We start from the raw sequence: 19201 nt of genomic DNA, 5'->3' as shown, positions 1-19201 counted from the left end.
ATCCTGTCATCACAAGACTGACGTGATGGACATTTGTATCATGTGTCTAGGTGATACTTCATATCATGTGATTAGGTGATATAACATTTGTATAAAGTGTTAGTGCACTTATCACAACTAGGATAAGGTGAGAAATTAATCTTTCTCATATGATTATCCTTAAGTATTGTGTGTAGGCAATACTAATATCACATGCTTAGGTGATATCCTATCAATTGCAAGATTGACATAATGAACTCTAGTATCACGTGTATAGGTGATACTTCATACCAAATGATTAAGTGGTGTGATTCCCATGAATGACTAAAATGATCACTATCAATTAAATTATGATGCTTGAATATATTGTCTACATTCATCTTACCTAGCTAAGAGGGAGTGTTAATGCATAATAGCTTCGGTAAGATAAATGATTGAATGAGAGATAAATGAAGTCTCTCATTCAATCATTTATCATATCGATAACTGTGATAAAACCATCAAGCAATTGAATCATCCTTGATAGTCATTCTATATTTGTATATGATCAAACTATTGATTAAATCATACTATGCATCTTCCTCATGTTCATCTATCTAATGAATCTTGTATCTAGATGAATATCGATCTAACATAATGATGACTCCGATTAATATATTATCGGATTGCATTAGATCGGGTTGCATATTATATCGGGGTGCATATAGTATATATCAAATGCATATCGGGTAGTATTATGTTAGTCACCGATAGTTATCGGTGTGTTAGTCTACACCGATAGTTATCGGTTGTCAAGGCTAACACACCGATAACTATCGGCTGTTAGCATTGACAGCCACCGATATACTATCGGGTGGTAGCGCTTGGTAAACACCGATAATCTTCGGTTATACTCCACACCGATTGACATTTACGTAACATGCAGTTTATTAGTATTAACAATAAGACATGATCAAGTAATGTCTTGATCGGTCATGACCGATCAAGGCATTGCTTGACCGTGCCTTGTTTGTCATATACTTATAGTAAGTGGCATTCGTGAGATAGGACATAGAAAATATTAAATGCTCCTCTCATCTGCCACAAGCAAGAAGATAGTTAGACATATACAATAAGAAAGTAATAATACATATCAGATAATAGAAATATATCTTGCATATTGAATTGAGAATTGAACAATATTAACAAAATGGACATGGAATTCAATTTGAATGCTTGAAATTAACACTACAATGACTAAACAACAAGCTGAATGCAAGAGGTACTTTCCTTAAACTTTCCAAAAGCATATAAATGAGTTTTACAAGCAAAATACACTCCTACAGCCAATGGACATTTTGCTGAACAATTAACACGCATACTGTTGACGTGTATTTTGTACACAATCATACACAGAATAAAATACCCAAAGGCATCTTATCCTCTCTTGAATAAAGTCGCTAACTGCTGAAGATTCGCAAAAAGGATCAGTTAGGATGACTCCAATGTTCTTTTGGTAGGGTCTCTACGTGTGGATAAGCTCGCCGTGGTATGATGTGATTTGCTGGAATCACAAGGGGGACTTACATTTGATGATTGAACTTCCGATCTGCTTTGCTGGAACACAGGCTCTGACTAACTTAGATTTGACAAAATGGAAAAAGGATAAGGGCGAAGAGAGGATCTAATCCTAATACTAAGAATGTAGGAGCAATGATTGATTTTTGATGAAACTCTAACTAGGTCTTGTTTTGACATCAATGGACCATCTACACAAGGCTAGTGCGATCTTCTAAGGGAAGCTTTATGATGTTCAAATCATCACTGCAGGCATAGACACCATCAAGTTGATGCATATCAATGAAGAAGCGACAAATTGAAATTGAGCTTAAGCTAAACGATTCCAGTTGACTACACAAGGCAAGTCTGCAATCAACAAACTGCTAGTAGTATGGATATACGAATTCCACCATCAATCAATCACATTTCCTCCATTCATCTAATCATCTACCATCTAGGATTGAAGACTCAACAAGAAACCATGCAAATTGCAAGAAACGACACACTTCACCATTACTTCAATGAAAATGGAGTTTGTTTACAATCAATGGCAACAATTTCTTGCCTTGTCCTCCTATTCTACTCTAATTGCTATTCTATCAACTTCTAACTACTTTCTATCTTCTAACTCTCTAGCTATTGCTAATTAGCCTTTACAAATGAAATGCCTGGGCTTATATAGTGCCCACAATACAATTTGATGGCTTAGATCAATTCAAGATCAATGGCCAAGGTTCAACAATAAAAACCCTAATTAGGGTTTGTTACAACCATTACATAACATTTAATGCTTGACCAATGATAAAATTGTATTGCTTGGACACATGTCCTCTCTAGAAAAATCGACCAATGGATAGCCGGGGTAGGTACATCGGAGTTTGTGCCACCTTCCATGAGTTAGGTACATTGAATCTGGACATGCTGAGGTGGACCACACTGGCTGGAGGAGTGATGACTGGGATGCCACCTCATCTGACACTTGTAGCTTGCTAGATATTCAATTTGATGTCGTTGAGAGGCTATCTTTAATTAACTCTTGTCCTAACTCCTTTTGTCCTTGATTTGCAGGATGATGATGTACCTCGCCCTGGAACGCTGGATTGAAAGAGGTCGCCCCTGTCCTGGTTTGATCGTCCCGGCGAAGATCGTCCTTGATTCGGCTTGATTTTTCTTGATGAGATCTCCATTTGATGCCTACACAACATTTCAAAATTAGTAATAGATATTGCAATGCATAACATAGATTAGATTAATTTTTTAGGAAACTTCATAATAAATCCTTGAGTTATTATTTCCTAAAAAACGATTGGGCTTATTGAAATTCAAAATTTCAAAAATTCAAAATTTGAAAGCTATGACGATCAATAATCAAAATCAAAACAATAAATCCATATCACCATACCTCACTTGAGAGCTAACTCTAGAATGCAAAACAAGGAATTTGCCTAGGCAAAATTGATATTAGATGGCTTCAACGTGATCTCTTGTTCAAATTAGGAACTTCGCCACCTTTGATATGTCCTTGACGTGATCTTCAATGTCCTTAGCAAGTTCGCTCAAGTGGAAACTAAGTTCGCACTCCTTTGATGATATTAGCGCCTTCCTTTGCTTGAAATGAAATTCGCACCTCTAACACACAATTCGCACTACTCCTTTGTCTTCCTCAAATCGCACTTGAATGATAAAATGGTAATGTGAAAATAACAATCTTCACCACCCTTTATAAGCGCTTACACCACCAATTCACTTAGGCCGACTTTTATAAAATAAGACAATTTAAATGATTTTTAACAAATAATAAAGGCCGAATTTCATAAACCAAGCGCTCCATTTAATTTTTTAATTAATTAATAATTAATTATTAAATGCAATCGTTTTTTAATTAATAAATTCGATCTTTTTTTGCAAGGCAAAAATAATTAATTAATGATCAAGCGCAATATTTAAATGCCATTTTTAATTAAATTTTCAAATTATCGAATTTTCTAGCATTTAAATAAATTCAAAATGTTTGTTTAGCGCAAAAATTGGAAAAGTGGGAAGATTCAAACCTCATCGCCCTGGTCCCTGACTGAGGGACAGGAGCGATCTACCATTTTAGTCTCGATCCTTGTACTTTTGACGTTCAAAATCTTCATTCCTACGTTGAAATTGCCATTTTTGCTAGGGATTTCGAGCTTGATTGACTTGTTTTTGCAAACGAATACCCTTTAGATGTGATATCGCCCTGGTCCCTTGGAGAGGGACAGGAGCGATCTTCATGCTTTCTCCTTGATTTTGCATCTTCGATCTCCAATCTTCATCATAAGGCGAATAATGACATCATTTCTCCACTCCACGCTTGTTTCATTTGACTTCTACGAGGCATATTTGATGTTTAGAGGATCATCGCCCTGGTCCCTTGGAGAGGGACAGGAGCGATCTTGATGTTTTCTCCATTTCAAGCTCAAATTGGTAACATTTTAACGTTCTCCTCCTTTGTATCGCCTTCCAAATGATGTTTTAAACTTTTTGCAACTTTGCTTTGACGTGATCTTCAAAGGATAACAAGTGTTCTAGCAAATATCGCCCTGGTCCCTTGGTGAGGGACAGGAGCGATCCTGGTGTCCTGGCTCAAATTTGCAAACTTCCAATCTTTGCTTCTTGTTCATCGCTTTCCAAATGGCGTCCTTGATCTTGCCTATCCTTGCCTTGTCTTGATTTTGAAGGAAAATGAATGATCATGTGCAAATCGCCCTGGTCCCTGACTGAGGGACAGGAGCGAATTTGATGTTTCAAGCTCAACTACACTTGGCCACCTTCAAAAATTATCTTCAATGGTCTTATTGTGCCCCATTTTATTCATCTTTGGCTTGGAAATCATTCAAACTTGGCAAGAAATTCATCTAAGACAAAAATCGCTCAGGTCCCTCCCTGAGGGACAAGAGCGAACTTGAGCATTTGGGTCCCTTGTTGATGTTTCATAATCTTCAATTTGTCTTCAACGGGTTCAACTCACCTCCTTTCTTGCCTTCGAACTTAAGACTTGCTTGATCTTTGCCCAGAACGTGCCTTATGAAGAATTTCGCTCTGGTCCCTGGGAGAGGGACGGGAGCTACAATAGACTTCGCCCTGGTCCTTGACTGAGGGACAGGAGCGATTTTTGCATTTTGGTTCATTTTTCTTCACGACGGCACTTCAAGTTATATTCATTTGGTAAAATGCATCTCCTTGGACCTCTTCAAATCGTCAAGTCATTAAAATCCTGCAAGGACAAAGCAATATTTGATTTTAAGCTCCGGTCCTTCACTGAGGGACAGGAGCGAAATTTGCTCTCTAGGCCAAATCGTTACAATTTTCATCAAAAAATGTCTTGGCTAAGGAAGATATCATCTTACTTAATGCTATGAATAAAAGTTAATGTCCAAAAAAAGGTCTAAAATTGTGCATATAAAGAAAATCGCTCTGGTCCTTCAGTGAGGGACAGGAGCGAATTTGACCTTCTAGGCAAAAACTTCATCATTTCATTGTTTTTGATCAAGTCTGGATGCTCTATCATGCTCATTTCGTCCTTCACCATGCCTTTGATGTCTCAATTCGTCCAAACAAGGCCAGAAATGACTCCACTAAGCATTTTCGCTCTGGTCCCTTGGTGAGGGACACGAGCGATTCGCCTTGGACCCTTGGAGAGGGACAGGAGCGCTTTTTGCTCTGGACCCTTGGAGAAGGACAGGAGCGAAATTTGACTTTTCGAACTCTCTATCAGGACAATTTTAATGGAATATAACATTTAAGTATAAGAATTATACTTTAAGTTATATTCCATATATACTTTCAGGATGTTTGAGAGTGGTTTCAGACCTCCAGGAGTTATATTGCAAAATCTAGTTTTTTGAGGTTTTTCAGTTTCCAGACTTAGTCAAATTTCAGGATCAGGACATTCCAGACTTAGCCAGATTTCAGGATCAGGACATCACTCAAGCCGGACTTGCTATCCTATTGATCTCCCCGACAGCACTCAAAATGCAAAGGCTAACTGACAAAACCCTAAAAAACCTAAAGAACAAACCCTAAAAAGCAAAAAAACAAGGGTCCCCATTTGCAATGGGGCGATGTGTGAAAACGTCACAACACATACCAAGAACACTAATGATCAAAATGCTGATTTGAAACTCCCAGCTTAAGACAGCTGTAATAGAATTATAAATTTATTAATCCTTACAAAATATTCGCACATTACAATCATACCCGGATAATTGATATCTTTGTTGCTTGAAGCCCTTGATATGTTGCAGCAGCAAAAAGCAACTGTACAGCCAGCACAGGGAGTGATGCAATTGCTTGGGTAGGCGAGCTTACTGCACTCTAATGATGCATCTGTCCTTTAAACACCCCAGCACCCTTTCAATGATTTTTTTGCAGAATTTATTGTGGGCTCGAAGTCCAAAATCGCCCCACCTAGGGAATGGCGCCACCTACAGCAGGCTAGGGCTAATTTGCAGCTGACATACAGGAACCCCTTGACTGGCAAAGTATATTGATTCCTTGTTGTTCTTCACTAAACTGATTCGAACCTGATTGAAATTCTGGAAAATATGGCCTTCAATATGCACAATTGAAACCTCTAGATGAAGCTTCCCCTTTTAGCCAAACTCACTGGGTATTCCACCAGTTCATAAGGCTGTAACACTGAAGATTTGTTCGTTCTCCAATGCCCTATCTTGCTGAAACTCAAAAACCCATCTCTGTGCTCTCCAAAATGAGTTTAACAAATTCCAATAGAATGCCAAGTTCGAACTCCAATGCCAAATAAATACTTCTTCAAGAAAGTTCGATTTTCTTCATAAAGCACATTTAATACTCTTAAAAATATTATATCTTTCACTTTATTTAATAATCTGCCCCCAACTTAGGAAAATGTGCTCGTGAATTAATTATATAATTTAGCCCCCTCTTTATGATGATTAGACCCTCAACTTAAGTGATTTTTTTATAAAGTTAATTTATAACTTTATAATTAACCATTTAATGAATTAATATTAATTTGGCCACAATAATATTAATATCTCCCTAAATACACAACATATTAACGTGTCGTCTGAAGTAGTAGTCTCTCCTCATAATTCCCCATGTGACCAAGTACACTTTCTAAAAATAGAAAGGGTCCATCTCTATTACTTCCGACTTACTATAAATAGTATGACAAACGGAGTCCAAATGATATTGAAAGAAGGCCAAAACCATAAATCTCTGAATGCTGGAGATGAAACAATCCTCAGGAGACCCTCTAACCAACCTCATTAGCCTACGAGGGCCATATAATAGGCTAATCCTCCAAAAATCCATGTCTGCTAAAAAGGGGACATTACAGTTTGCCCCTTCTGAAATTGCTTGTCCCCAAGCAATCTCGACTGCAAATAAACTCCTCCACCTAGATCCCAAGTGAAGACCTGTGCAATGTCCCTAAGTTCACCACATAACTCCTGCAAAACCAGCACTAACACCACCAACTGATTCTGCTGAACCAAGTCAAACACCTCATCTCGTGCTACAGGAGCATAAGCCTCATGAGAAAGTAAATCAAGTGACTGACCATTCTTGCTCCCAACCTCTACAGAAAGTGAGCCATCAAATAAAACACCCATCACATGTGACCCTAAATTGTACATCTGAAATAAGTCATAAGCAAGAGGATCGAAGGTGAAGTTGTATAAACTCCTCACTATATACACCTCTAAATTTCCTTCTATGAAACCTATGTGAAATCCTGATGCACTAAAAGGTTCTCTAATGTCACTATCAAGGGAGTGATCCACATCCATATCATAGAGTGCATTATCCAACAACCATGTAGCATCAAATTCCTACAATGGATTGTCCACCATCTCATGCTCCTTCTGAATAACCATTTGTTCTTTCTTCCTGCTCCCCTTCCCACAAAGAGAGATAGAATGTAAACTCCCATCTGTAATTCCCCTCAACACATAACTCCTGTTGTTCATCGTAAATTTCATTTCCAACTTAGGTACATTGAGGGTAAATTCTTCTATGTCTTGAAGCCATTTCATGCCCAAGACTACATCTGTTGCACCTTTACCGACCACATAAAAATCAGCTTGTAGCTCATAATTATTCAGCCGTAAGGTGAGATTACCTATTCGTTTGGTGCACATGAGGGTATATCCATCTGCAACTCTAACTTGAAATCCCTTGAAATCCTTTGTCTGCAATCTGCATCTGGCCACAAATCCCTCATCAATAAAATAACGCGTTGCCCCAGTGTCAAGCAAAGCGATGCAACGCTGCCCACTAACTTTTCCTCTAAATCGCAAAGTAATCTCAGCCTGCTTGTCTGCAAATACTGCCAAAGGGGATAGATTCCCATCAAGCTCTAACTTTGTTGACGCCTTCCCTCCCAAATCATCTCCTGCAGCAGCTTGCTGATCTGAGATTTCAACATCTGAATCCTCATAAGACACCCACATTGCATGATTCGCTTTGCCCTTGGGCCTCAAAGGGCAATCATGCTCTCTGTTGTAGGGTTCTTTGCACCAAAAGCATAGTTTCTTTTTTCTCAATTCCTCATGTCTCTTCATCCATCAGAGTTGCTGATTTCTTTTTCTTATCAGCAAGTTGTGGAGACCTCTCATTGCCGGTAGAAGGAGCATCTTTATGTACACTTTTACTTTTTGGGGCTGCGAACTCCATGTTCCTTACCTTCTTCATTGCCTCCTGCAATGTTGGTGGATCAAAAGCCTTAATCCAACCTCTCAAAGGCTCCATCAATTGTTCCATGAATAAAATGATGAGTCTCCTCTCTGAAATGCTTGGCACCATCTTTGGAAGCCTCTGAAAATCACCAACATAAGTCTCCAGGTTATCCACCTGTTTCAGCTGTGCCAACTCTCTGAAATACATCTTAGGATCCTTGCGATCAAATCGCTCTATCAACCTGTCAGTAAACTCTGCATAAGTGGTAATGAGATTATGGCCCAGAGTAATCAAACCGTGATAACACCACTCATGAGCAGCTCCCTCTAGATGTAGTGTGGCAAATCGAATGGCATCCTCTTCAAGCATCGGTCTCAACGATAGGTAGTTATCTAGCTTCAGTACCCATGCTCTAGTTGTGCACTTATCACTTCCATCAAAAAATGGCATTGTTACTTTCCCAAGAGCTTGTTGGTAATCATTTTGTGCTGGAGTATGATACTCATTCCTTCTACCATTTCTCCTGCTCCTTTGATTCGTGAACTGATCAAAGGTCCACTGCTCTCTTAAATCAAGTGGCAAGGTGGTATAATCTAAGTATGCCTGTCATGCTTCATCTGCATAAGGTACAGGGGCAACGGCTTGTGGTTGTTCTTCTAGTGGTGTAAAGGTGGGAAAAAGGGGTCTAAAGGTTGATCCTCTAGAGTATGCATCACGCTAATTCACTGTTCTATCCCTTCCAATACCCTCTATATCATTGTTACTATTATTCCCACGAACACCACTATTTTCTCCCATATTGTTCTGTTGATTTTGATTAGCCTGCTGATCCATTTTTGCCAACAAGTGTGACATCATATCAATCATGGTATCAATCTTCCTTTCAGCTCTAGCATCCCTATCATCTTCTCCCATGTTCTGTATTGTTTTTCCGGTGTCTCTTACTCTTAAAACCTCTGAAAAAGTTTCAACTTTAGGCACCTGTGGATTTTGATACTATTGTCTTCTTTGTTCTCTATTATAATATTTGATATCCCTTTCACTGGACGTGATTGATTTACAACAAGATACCTTACCTAGCATTTCCATGGAGGAGTTAGATTCTGTATTGGCTAAATTCTTGGACTATGCTAGGAGAGAAAGAGAGAGAGATGCAAAGAGGAATCTTCTAGAAGATTCCCTATTTGATGACTAGGTATCTTTCTATTGGGCCATTTGTTGGTGGCACCATTTTTTATGTAAACCCTAATTAGGGCAATGTAGTATTCCCCTTAATTTTTATTTTATTTTTCAATAGCAAGGTCACAATCACACCAATCACCCGTTAGGGTTGGAACAATGAAATCCAAACAACTGAAGGGAACCCCACACCTTTTGATCATCAAGAGCCCAGACTGGGAGCGTGAGAGCATACAGTAGCAGGGGACCATTAGTAATAATCTGTTTAAGTGTTGAATACAATAATGAGCAGCAAGCCAGCCCCTTCCGCTTATCCAGCGGGTGAATCAAGAAGCTTGGCAGTAAACCAACCAAGAGAACAACACTCCCAAAACACGAATCACTCAACCGCAATATTTCAGCGGTAGGACTGAACACACCAAACAAGCTCAACTCAACCGGTTATGGAGCGAGAGGATCATTACAATAAATATCACTCAACTACTTATGCAGTGGGAGGACTAAGCAACAAATATCAAAAATAGGCGACAAGCCAACCTCTTCCACTTTCCAATGGGAATGCTTACAATCTAGAAATGGTTAGTAGTACTACTACTTAACCTTACAATATAAAATAGAGAGATAGAATAGAGAAGTAATGTTGTCCAATGTTGATAAATATCTTCAAATAGTTACTAACTCCCAAAAGATCCTTCAGTATGAAATTATGAAATTCTAGGATCAATAACATGCAAACCAGCAACTTCATGAAACTATGAAATGCTCATTTCTCTCTCCAAACTCACCAAAATCACCCCAAATCACACCCAATTCAACTAATCTACTCACACTACGAAGGGCACACCCAAACACCAACTTCTGGAAATCTGTAATTTTATGACAGCAAGCTGAAATGCACAACCAGCAAGACCAAGACACACTAAAATGCATAAAACTCACTCACTACTCACACCTAACATCCCCAAAGACTCCCAAACTACTAATATATCGAAAATGACCAATTACAATCAAGAAAGTGACCTCCATATACCCCATTTACCACATCTTGATTCCAAAATGCCCACACAAGAAAGAGGCCTAGGCTGGGAAGTACGATTTGCAAAATAAAATTGATTGCTCAAAGATTAGTGCTGAAAACTTACAAATGCCATCGCCTAGGACATAAAAATCCACAGAGCAAATACCCAGAATGATAGAATCACTTGTCCAAGAGGTATGAGCAAAATATGGTTTCAGCAACTCTACGACCAGCAACCAGAAAACACTCCAATCCCACACAAAACTCTCCACAATCTGCAAAACACTCACTGACAACACTGGAATTACAAGAACACAACTAGGTACTATCTTACAAGTACGAAACTAAGACTTCTAGGAAGCCACACTTTGAAGCTCAGATTTCAATTGCCAAACTAGCAGCATAACGATACAATTTCATAAGATATCCAAATGGGAGGCCAAGCACTTGTATTTATAGTTTTTTCCCTCTGAAATTCAAATGTAAATGCTCCCAAATTCACCTCTCCAATTTGCATTTCATTTACCAAAGTGTACCCAAGAATGACGCCATTCTTCAAGTCAAAACCACGCCTAGCCAACAGGGACCATGATTTTTAACATAGCATAAACTTTGTCAAATAAAATAAAATCTCCTTATTCAATTTTGGCATCCCCCTTCATGACATAAATAATTCACCTAGCTAACTTAGGAGAGATCATGTTATGCTCAATTCCCAATGTCATTAATCAGTAATAAAAATAATAAAAATAATTAAAGATTAAACCTTGGGATAAGGAAATAATATTTAATTAAATCACTTATGACTCCAAAATTGATTATCAACAAAATCCAGGATGAAGCTGAGCAATGAAGACCATTGAACTGCCGCAAGATCAGGATCCTATCCAAACTGCTAAAAATAGAAATGCTCTATACTGCCACTTACTAAAAATAGTAAGTCATGGAATACTCCTCCGAAAAACATGATCTTCGCACCCGGAGAAAGATCTTGGAAAGCTCAGTAAGACAGCATCATCCAAACAGCCAAACCCTAACTTACTAAAAATAGTAAGTTGTCACTTCACCAAAGAATCAAATGCGTGTTATGCCTCATGAAAAACCCAAAAGGAAACCATAGACAGAATTGAAGAATTCCCTCCTGGTAAACCCTAAAAAGCTTGTGCAGTACTCCACAAAAATTGGAAACCCTAATTCTCCTTTCCAAATAGCCTACGGGTCTCCGCAATGGACCACTGAATGCACATCACTAAGAAGGGGCATTACATGCAATTCTAGGGTTTTGTTGGCATGATCTTAGCCCTTGATTTAGTTTTAATCTTGGCCATCCATTTTGTATGAAACTCTATATATACCTCATTGTCTCTCATTTGTAAGAGAGTTTTTGTAGAATTGTTGGTATATGTTGCAGCTATTTGAATCTAAATCATTGTTCAATTTGTTGGTGATTTTGCTCTTCAAATGTTGTCTTTACATTCATGGTTCTCAATTCCTCCAAGTTAGATTAGAATTTTAGTTTAGAATTTGTTTTCACGTTTGTTAGATTGAGTGGAAGATTTGTTGAATATATTTGTGTGGAATCCTTAATCCATACCACTAGCCTCTTGCCGCTAGTAAGTGCGCCTTGTGTGGTCAACTTGAAATTTGAGTAAGCTTAACTTCAATTATTATGCGTCCCTTGATAAGCGTCAACTTGGATGGTGTCAACGTTTGATGGTAATAGTTTGAAAATCCATAAGTATACCTTAGATGATTGCACTAAGTTTGTGTCAATACCTGTTTGTGAGACCTTGCCTAGTTTGATTCCACTAAATTTGCTCATCATTTCCTACATTCCTAGGCTTAGAATAGATCTCCTAAACCCTATTCTTTTTGCCCATTTTTTAGTAAGAATTAAGTCCAAAACTACATTGTTAAATCCTAAGTTGTCAGCATACCTATTCCGTATATTTCATGATCAAAGAAGACAATCCGAACATTTATGTAAGTCCCCAAGTGAACACAGCAATTCACATCGACCATTGAGTTACCCACTCGTCAAGACCCGACATGTAAAAACCTTGGAATCATTTTAGTTGATCTTACCCTTAGCATCTGAGGTGATTTTGTTCAAGAGAGGGTAAATTACCTTGGTATTTTATTCTAAATTGTTATATGCATAAAACACATATCAACAAGTATGTTTGAGCATATCAACTCCAAGAAGCACAATAGGTTGTTGGTGCAAAGGTTGAATGATCTTGTGTATGTTTATTGCAACCTTCACTTCTATCACAAACAAATCTTGGGCATTGACTTATCTTTCATTACTCTATAAGAGGTTGATCCATAGTTAGATTGGATCACTAGGGAATTGAGGTTCCTATATTCAACAATGAGGACCATGCATGGGTTGATTAGGTGGATCAAGAGGGAAAAATGGTAGCCATGGTAGAGGAGGATAGAGCACAAGGAAAACCCTTAGATGTGGTGTCAATGAGACACAAGCAAATATCATGGCTACATTATCATCAAAGACCTATCTTAGACGCCAATGCAAGACTCATCATGATGTTGGGATAAGTGATGCAAACTCCTTTGAGCCATAAATTTATATTTTTAGTTTTAATATTTTTTTCATGCCATGGATTTCATAATCCATGAGATTTGTATACATTTGACATGATTTATAATTTATATATCTAATAATGTTGTTTCCTTCAACTAAAATCTGCTTTTATACTCGTGATCGATGTATACTTGTGTATGTGATCAAAGTAGCTTTCATTTGATTAGTTTAATGTGTTTGTAAAGTTTATTTATCAAACGGTGAATGAAACAAATTTAAATCCTTAAAAAATCTCTAAATTTCATGGGTTTTTTAATTTACAGAGTTCGAGAGTCATGTCCGAGTCTAGATCAAAAATTAGCATAATAATAACAATAAATTATTATGATGCATTACCATACTTGAACTACCTGATTGACCTGAAAACAATAATGCTGTTGGTTTCAAGTCTATATACAAAATGAAGCACTAAGGAAATGGATGTACTATCATTAAAGTACTATGTCATTGATGGATCCACTAACAAGAGTAAGTTAATACTAGTACCTAAAGGATTTCAAGTAGGAAAAAATCGGTACAGTCAAAAGGGTACTCTTTACCACACTTTAATGCAGTAGCAATGACTACTAACTCATTACAGCCAAGAAGAACACAAAACAAAACAGATACTACACCAAAACGTGTTGCACATAAAAGATCCCTGCAGTAATCTTGGCAATAAAAACAGAAAAATCACAAATAAGCACTATGAAATAATACCTCTGAGAAATTCAACTGCTTCATCAAGCACAAGATTTAATAGTTGATTGTAGCATTTCAGGGTACCTGTCACAGAAATCCAGATTGAAACAAGATCTATCAGCTATGTGCACCCTGACCGTAAAACAAACTTATATAAAATATATTATCTCATTGATGAGATAATCCTGTATCTTCAACAAGTTTGCATCCATGCCTAATATAAAAGTTCCTTACAGCTGTCTAAACAATTAGAAAATAATTCAAAGCAAGGAGATTTCTTCCAACTATAAAGGAATTTTTGCACAGCTGTGAGTAATGGACAAATATATATAATATTAGCACTCAACAATAAGATTCTTTGACGATGCTCATTTTATGGTGTCATCAAACTCAAAATGCATCAAGAACATGGAAACTCCCACATAGAGAAGATTGGGGATACAATAGTAAAGCATGTTAGCAAAGAAACATCAGTGACAAATAATCACCAACAATCCCAGAAAGATTTATGATTTAAGATGGGAAAATGAGCATGGGGACAAAATTTTAGAATTTTGATGAAAGTTTAGAAAGCAATTGTCAATTTGTCATATTTTCTTCTTTCTTTAAAGTGTGCCAATAGTATCAAAGTCCCAATTAATCAGATTTTTTTTTCACTCACCAGAGATTCCACTCACTAGTAAAAGTGGACATATGGGCAAGAGCTGAAAAAGATACAGTAGAAAAATATTTCAAATCCTAGTATGGACAAATTAAAAATGGAGTCACAATTTAGAAGCTGCCAACTTCAAATATCTGCACAATAAAGCACATGGCTCCAACATAAGTTAAAATATCCCTCTAGGAAGGGGAGGCGGCCCTGCCCTAGGATATATATACCATAATCCTTATCGTTAATTTTGGAATAAATATGATTATAAAAACAAAGCTCAACTATGGTTCATGGTAATACTGGAAAACATTATATACTTGAGAATCATCCTAACAAAATAATTTCTACAGTTATGAACATTGAAAGATGCAAAAGAAACGACTGTGCATGTACAATTATGAGTCCAAAAATTTAAATAATTCTACTAGAAAATAAGAAAGATGCCACGTCCCCTTTCTAAAGATAGCAATTACTATATATGGATAAACCAGTAAACTTTGTTTTTTAGATTGGATGGGTCAAATCAGATTCGATGGCAAATATCAAATATTGTTTGAAATAATATAAATGCCAAAAGTTGGTTTGGGTTAGGTGAAGAGAATCTTTGGTTTTTGGAAGGTTGTTGGAGGTAGAAGACAAAATTGAACAAGTGGCAGTTGTGGGAAGAGAATGTTAGAAGGCAAGGGACAAATGGCAAATGGAGTTACATATCTTGCATGCAAGAATCTTTTGGTGTGGGATTTGGGAGCTAAAATAGAATTTGAATTTGTTTGTCATTTAAATAGTTATTGGCTTGCATTTGTGATTCATTCACTTTGTCATTTTAACAGGTTATTGTTGTTTTCCTTCTGTGCTTGGTGAACCAATGAAGGAGTGATCTTCCAGGACTGATAAACCAGGGGAATTGAGGCTCACAGATAGTGGTTCTAAGGGTCTATTGAGGCAATCTCATCCAAGGGTTGCAAATGTGTTGAAAAGCTTCTTTGTAGTTTGTTTATTGCAAGGGTTTTGCGTGAGTTTTGGGTGTTTATGTAGAAGATTTAGTTTCAGTTTGGTGTAGCTATTGTTAGCAGCATATTTTGTTGTTTATTTGCTGTTGTGGGTGTTTAGTTTCATGTGTATTTCTGTTGTGAGACTCTATTGAGAGTTTGGTAAATTTTGGTGAAGTTTCAAGGGGTTTTCTTGTGGAATGAGATCTAGATTTGGAGTCTATTTTGATATAATTTGCTGCGGATGTAATGGACTGATAGCAGCAGTATTTTGTGTGGGAAAAGTTGCTAAAATATTGTCTATACCATTTGTTAGTTCTAAGTTTCTGGTTGGTTTAGTTATGTTTTGGAGAGATTTTCGGTGTACCCAATTTCACAGTTCGTGTATTTTGCTAAATTTGAGTTGAAATGAAATTTAGATTTCAGATGTGATATAAATTTGCAGTAAAGGATATTATAGTGGTATCAAAGCAATGATCTTGCCAGCTTGAGGATTTGTGAGATTGATGCTTCCTAGTGACAAAGAGGTCAGATATCTAAGGCAAGAGCAAAAGAAATTGTTAGCCAAAAGCTTATTCTTGACGAGACAAGTATGGCAAAAGAAGGGGAAAGCAAAAAGAGGATGAAGAAAAAGTAAATTTGCAGCTTGAGGTATCTATGCCAAAGAAATCGTCTTTCCATCAATCCAAGCCACCAAATCTTTCACAACATAAAGGGAAATTTTAGAAGAAGCCTCCTTCAATCCCTCCACCAGTGAATGTGCCACGTACAACTGGTAGGAAGGTAGATGAAGTGACAAAAATTGGAGCTCCAAAGGAAAAAAATCTACTTCACTCGTAGAGAACCATGGGCTCTAGGACATCAATGCTTGGGTAAGGGACAAGTGCATTTTTATTGAGGTTGTTTCAGATTCTGATACGGATAATGAAGATTTCCATGATACCAAGGAGAAAGTGGAAGTGGAAGGAGAAAAAGAAATCAAGGGAGCCACTATAACAGCCCTATCTGGAGCACCCACATATCACCCCTTCAGAGTTCAAGGAGTTGTAGTTGGTCAAAGGACAACTTTTCTCATTGATAGGGGGCAACCCACAACTTCATAGATTAGGGCTATGTGCTTAAAACAGGGCTGAGGACTGCACAATTTGAAGGTTTCAATGTCATTGTTGCTAATGGATTTACCATACCCTACATTCGAGTTGTTTGGCAACTGAAAATGACTTTGGGTGACTATGAGCTATGTGATGATTTTTATGTGGTAGGTGTTGTCATTTTATGACACCCTTGGTCCATCAGTGAGAATCGATCAGAGATATGTTCCATGGACCAACGCTGCCCCAGTTGATCAAGGAGAGAAGAATCATGAAGTGTGAGGTGTTGCCTTGTCTGGAGGAAGTTCCTCCCTTGGCCTTTTCTTCTTCCCCGAAACTCTGGAACCCCGAGGTTCCGAAGTTCTTTTCCCTTTGCCTTCTCCTATTCTCCTTCTCCGGAACTCCGGAGCCCCGAGGTTCCGAAGTTCTTTCTCTGTCCCTTCTCTCGCTTTTCCTTCTCCGGAACTCCGAAACTCCGAGGTTCCGAAGTTCCTTCCTTTTGCTGCCTCTCCTTTCTTTTCCCGGAACTCCAGAACCCCGAGGTTCTGAAGTTCCTCTCCTTCTCTCCCTTTCTTTTCTTATTGCCCGGAACTCCGGAACCTCGAGGTTCCGAAGTTCCTTTCTTTTTCCCTTCCCCGGAACTCCGAAACCCCGAGGTTCCGAAGTTCCTTTGCACAGTTCCCCGGAACTCCGAAACCCTGAGGTTCCAAAGTTCCCTCCCCTTCTTCTCTCCATAACTTCGGAACCCCTTCCCTTGCCTTCCCCAAAACTCTAGAACCCCGAGGTTCCGAAGTTCTCTTCCTTGCTTCTCCTTCTTCTCTCCGGAACCCCGAGGTTCCAAAGTTCCTTCCCTCTTTGCCTTCTCTCTCTAGTTCCTCCGGAACCCTGAGGTTTCGAAGTTCCTTTTCTTCTCTTCCTCTCTCTATCCCAGAACTCCGAAACCCCGAGGTTCCTAAGTTCCTTGCTCCTTCCCTTGTCTTCCTCACTTCGGGAGTCCGAGCTTCCGAAGTCTCCAGACTTCCTTCCGACTGGTGACACTTCCGGACGGCGTGATCGACACTCAAGGCTTTAAATGCTCTGACGGTTTTGGTGACTTGTGCACTTTCTTTTGTGGAGCCACAAGGGTGCATTAAATGTTTTTGGCAGGATTTCCATCAAGGGAGGTACGGGACCATGCTTGGTGACTTATGTCATGTCTGACTTTGGAAGGTTAGTCAATCCACCTTCTCAGGATTGCCCTTTGTGGGTATGGCTAGGTTGCTTGCATGTACAAGTCAAGTGCATGCACTTCCCTGCACTTCCAAACTGACATCCAGGGGTCATGATCACCCTTGTAACCATTTTTTCTATATAAAGGTTGTTAAGCCTCATTGTAAAGGGTTCTCTCCCTGCTGGCTTGAGCTATCCCATGCTCTCCCATTTCTCTTGTATTTATCTTGCATTTATGCAACTGTAAGTTTGGCCATTGGCCTTATAATTAATTGAAAATCACCATTCTTACCTTCTTTCAACCTATGCATGTTGTGTATGTTTTCTTACCTTCATCATAGGTGTATGTCTTGTGGCTTTTCTCTCCATATATGTCGTGTTAACTTGTTTTTTCTAAGTGTGGCTTGTGGGAATCCTTCTCCCCTCTTGACACTTAGCAAATTCTAACCTCCATACATGCATTTGGGTCACTCATGCAACTGAAGTTTGTGCATCTCTTGGGTATTTCAGTTGATTCCTTGTGCCATTTCGGGTGGGGAGAGGAACAATCTCTTATCTTGGTGCATCACCTCCTTTGATTTTAAGCATTTCTCTCTTCCCTTTACCTCTGCAAGTTGTTAGGATAGGTTTAGGAGTAAGTTTTGAAGTGTTGAGTTGGTTCAACACCTGCACCTGGACTGAGAAGGAAGTCGGCCTTCTCCGGAGATTCAACCCCCTTGCGCAAGGTCCCACACTTCGAGGTTGTTTCCATGTTTCACAAAGTTGCTGAGTTGATAGCTCAGCAAGGGTGCGAGCTTTTGTGATAACAGTAGGAATTAGAGAAATCGATGTTGTTTTGGGTGTTCAATGGCTACATTCCATTGGAGGTTACCATACAAAACACCAGCCTATGGAGTTCAACTTCCATTCCAATGGGAAAGAGATTTTGTTGAGAGGCCTATCAAATGGAGCTCTTAAGCTGATCTCAGCCAAGAGGATGGAAAAGAGTTTCCGAAGAGGTTAAATAGCATGGGTAGTGGCAATCTTTGTCCACACCACAAGTTCTTCTAAGAAACAAGGTAAAAATCATTTTGAAATTCAATCAATTCTTGATAAGCATAGTCTAGTTTTCAATTATTTACCCTTGGGATTTGAGCTAGTTATTGAATTAGAGCAGGGTGCCAAACCTATTATCACAACTCCCTATTGTCATCCAAGGGGATATAAGGAGGAAATAGAGAAGACAATCAAAGAACTTCTTGATATGGGTCTTATAAGGCCAAGCTCTAGTCCATTTGCTTCATATGTGGTTCTTGTGAAAAAAGGAGGATGGTACAAGGAGAATGTGTATAGATTATAGAGCATTAAATAAGAAGACCATCAAGAATACATATCTCATTCCAAGGATAGATGAACTCATTGATGAGTTACATGGAGCAGTATATTTTTCAAAGACTAATGAAAGGTCGGGCTACCACCAAATCTGCATGAGGAAGGAGGATGTAGAAAAGACAGCTTTTCGATGCCATTATGGACATTTTGAATTCCTTGTCATGCCATTTGGCCTCACAAATACACCTGCAACTT

At 38.5% G+C, this 19201-nt stretch overlaps 1 protein-coding gene across 1 annotated transcript in view; it reads right to left on the bottom strand.

Moving 5' to 3' along the window:
- LOC131048199 (sm-like protein LSM7) overlaps positions 1-19201 on the bottom strand; it is a 38646-nt gene that overhangs the window by 12860 nt on the left and 6585 nt on the right. The window contains exon 2 of the mRNA XM_059214049.1: positions 13713-13778. Coding sequence (XP_059070032.1) covers positions 13713-13778 — 66 coding nt within the window. The remainder of the gene's footprint in view (positions 1-13712; positions 13779-19201) is intronic.

Source organism: Cryptomeria japonica, chromosome 2 (assembly GCF_030272615.1).
Source record: "Cryptomeria japonica chromosome 2, Sugi_1.0, whole genome shotgun sequence".
NCBI classification, from domain to species: Eukaryota; Viridiplantae; Streptophyta; class Pinopsida; order Cupressales; family Cupressaceae; genus Cryptomeria; species Cryptomeria japonica.
The sequence above is the reverse complement of the archived record's forward strand: the minus strand, read 5'-3'. Positions and strand labels throughout refer to the sequence as shown.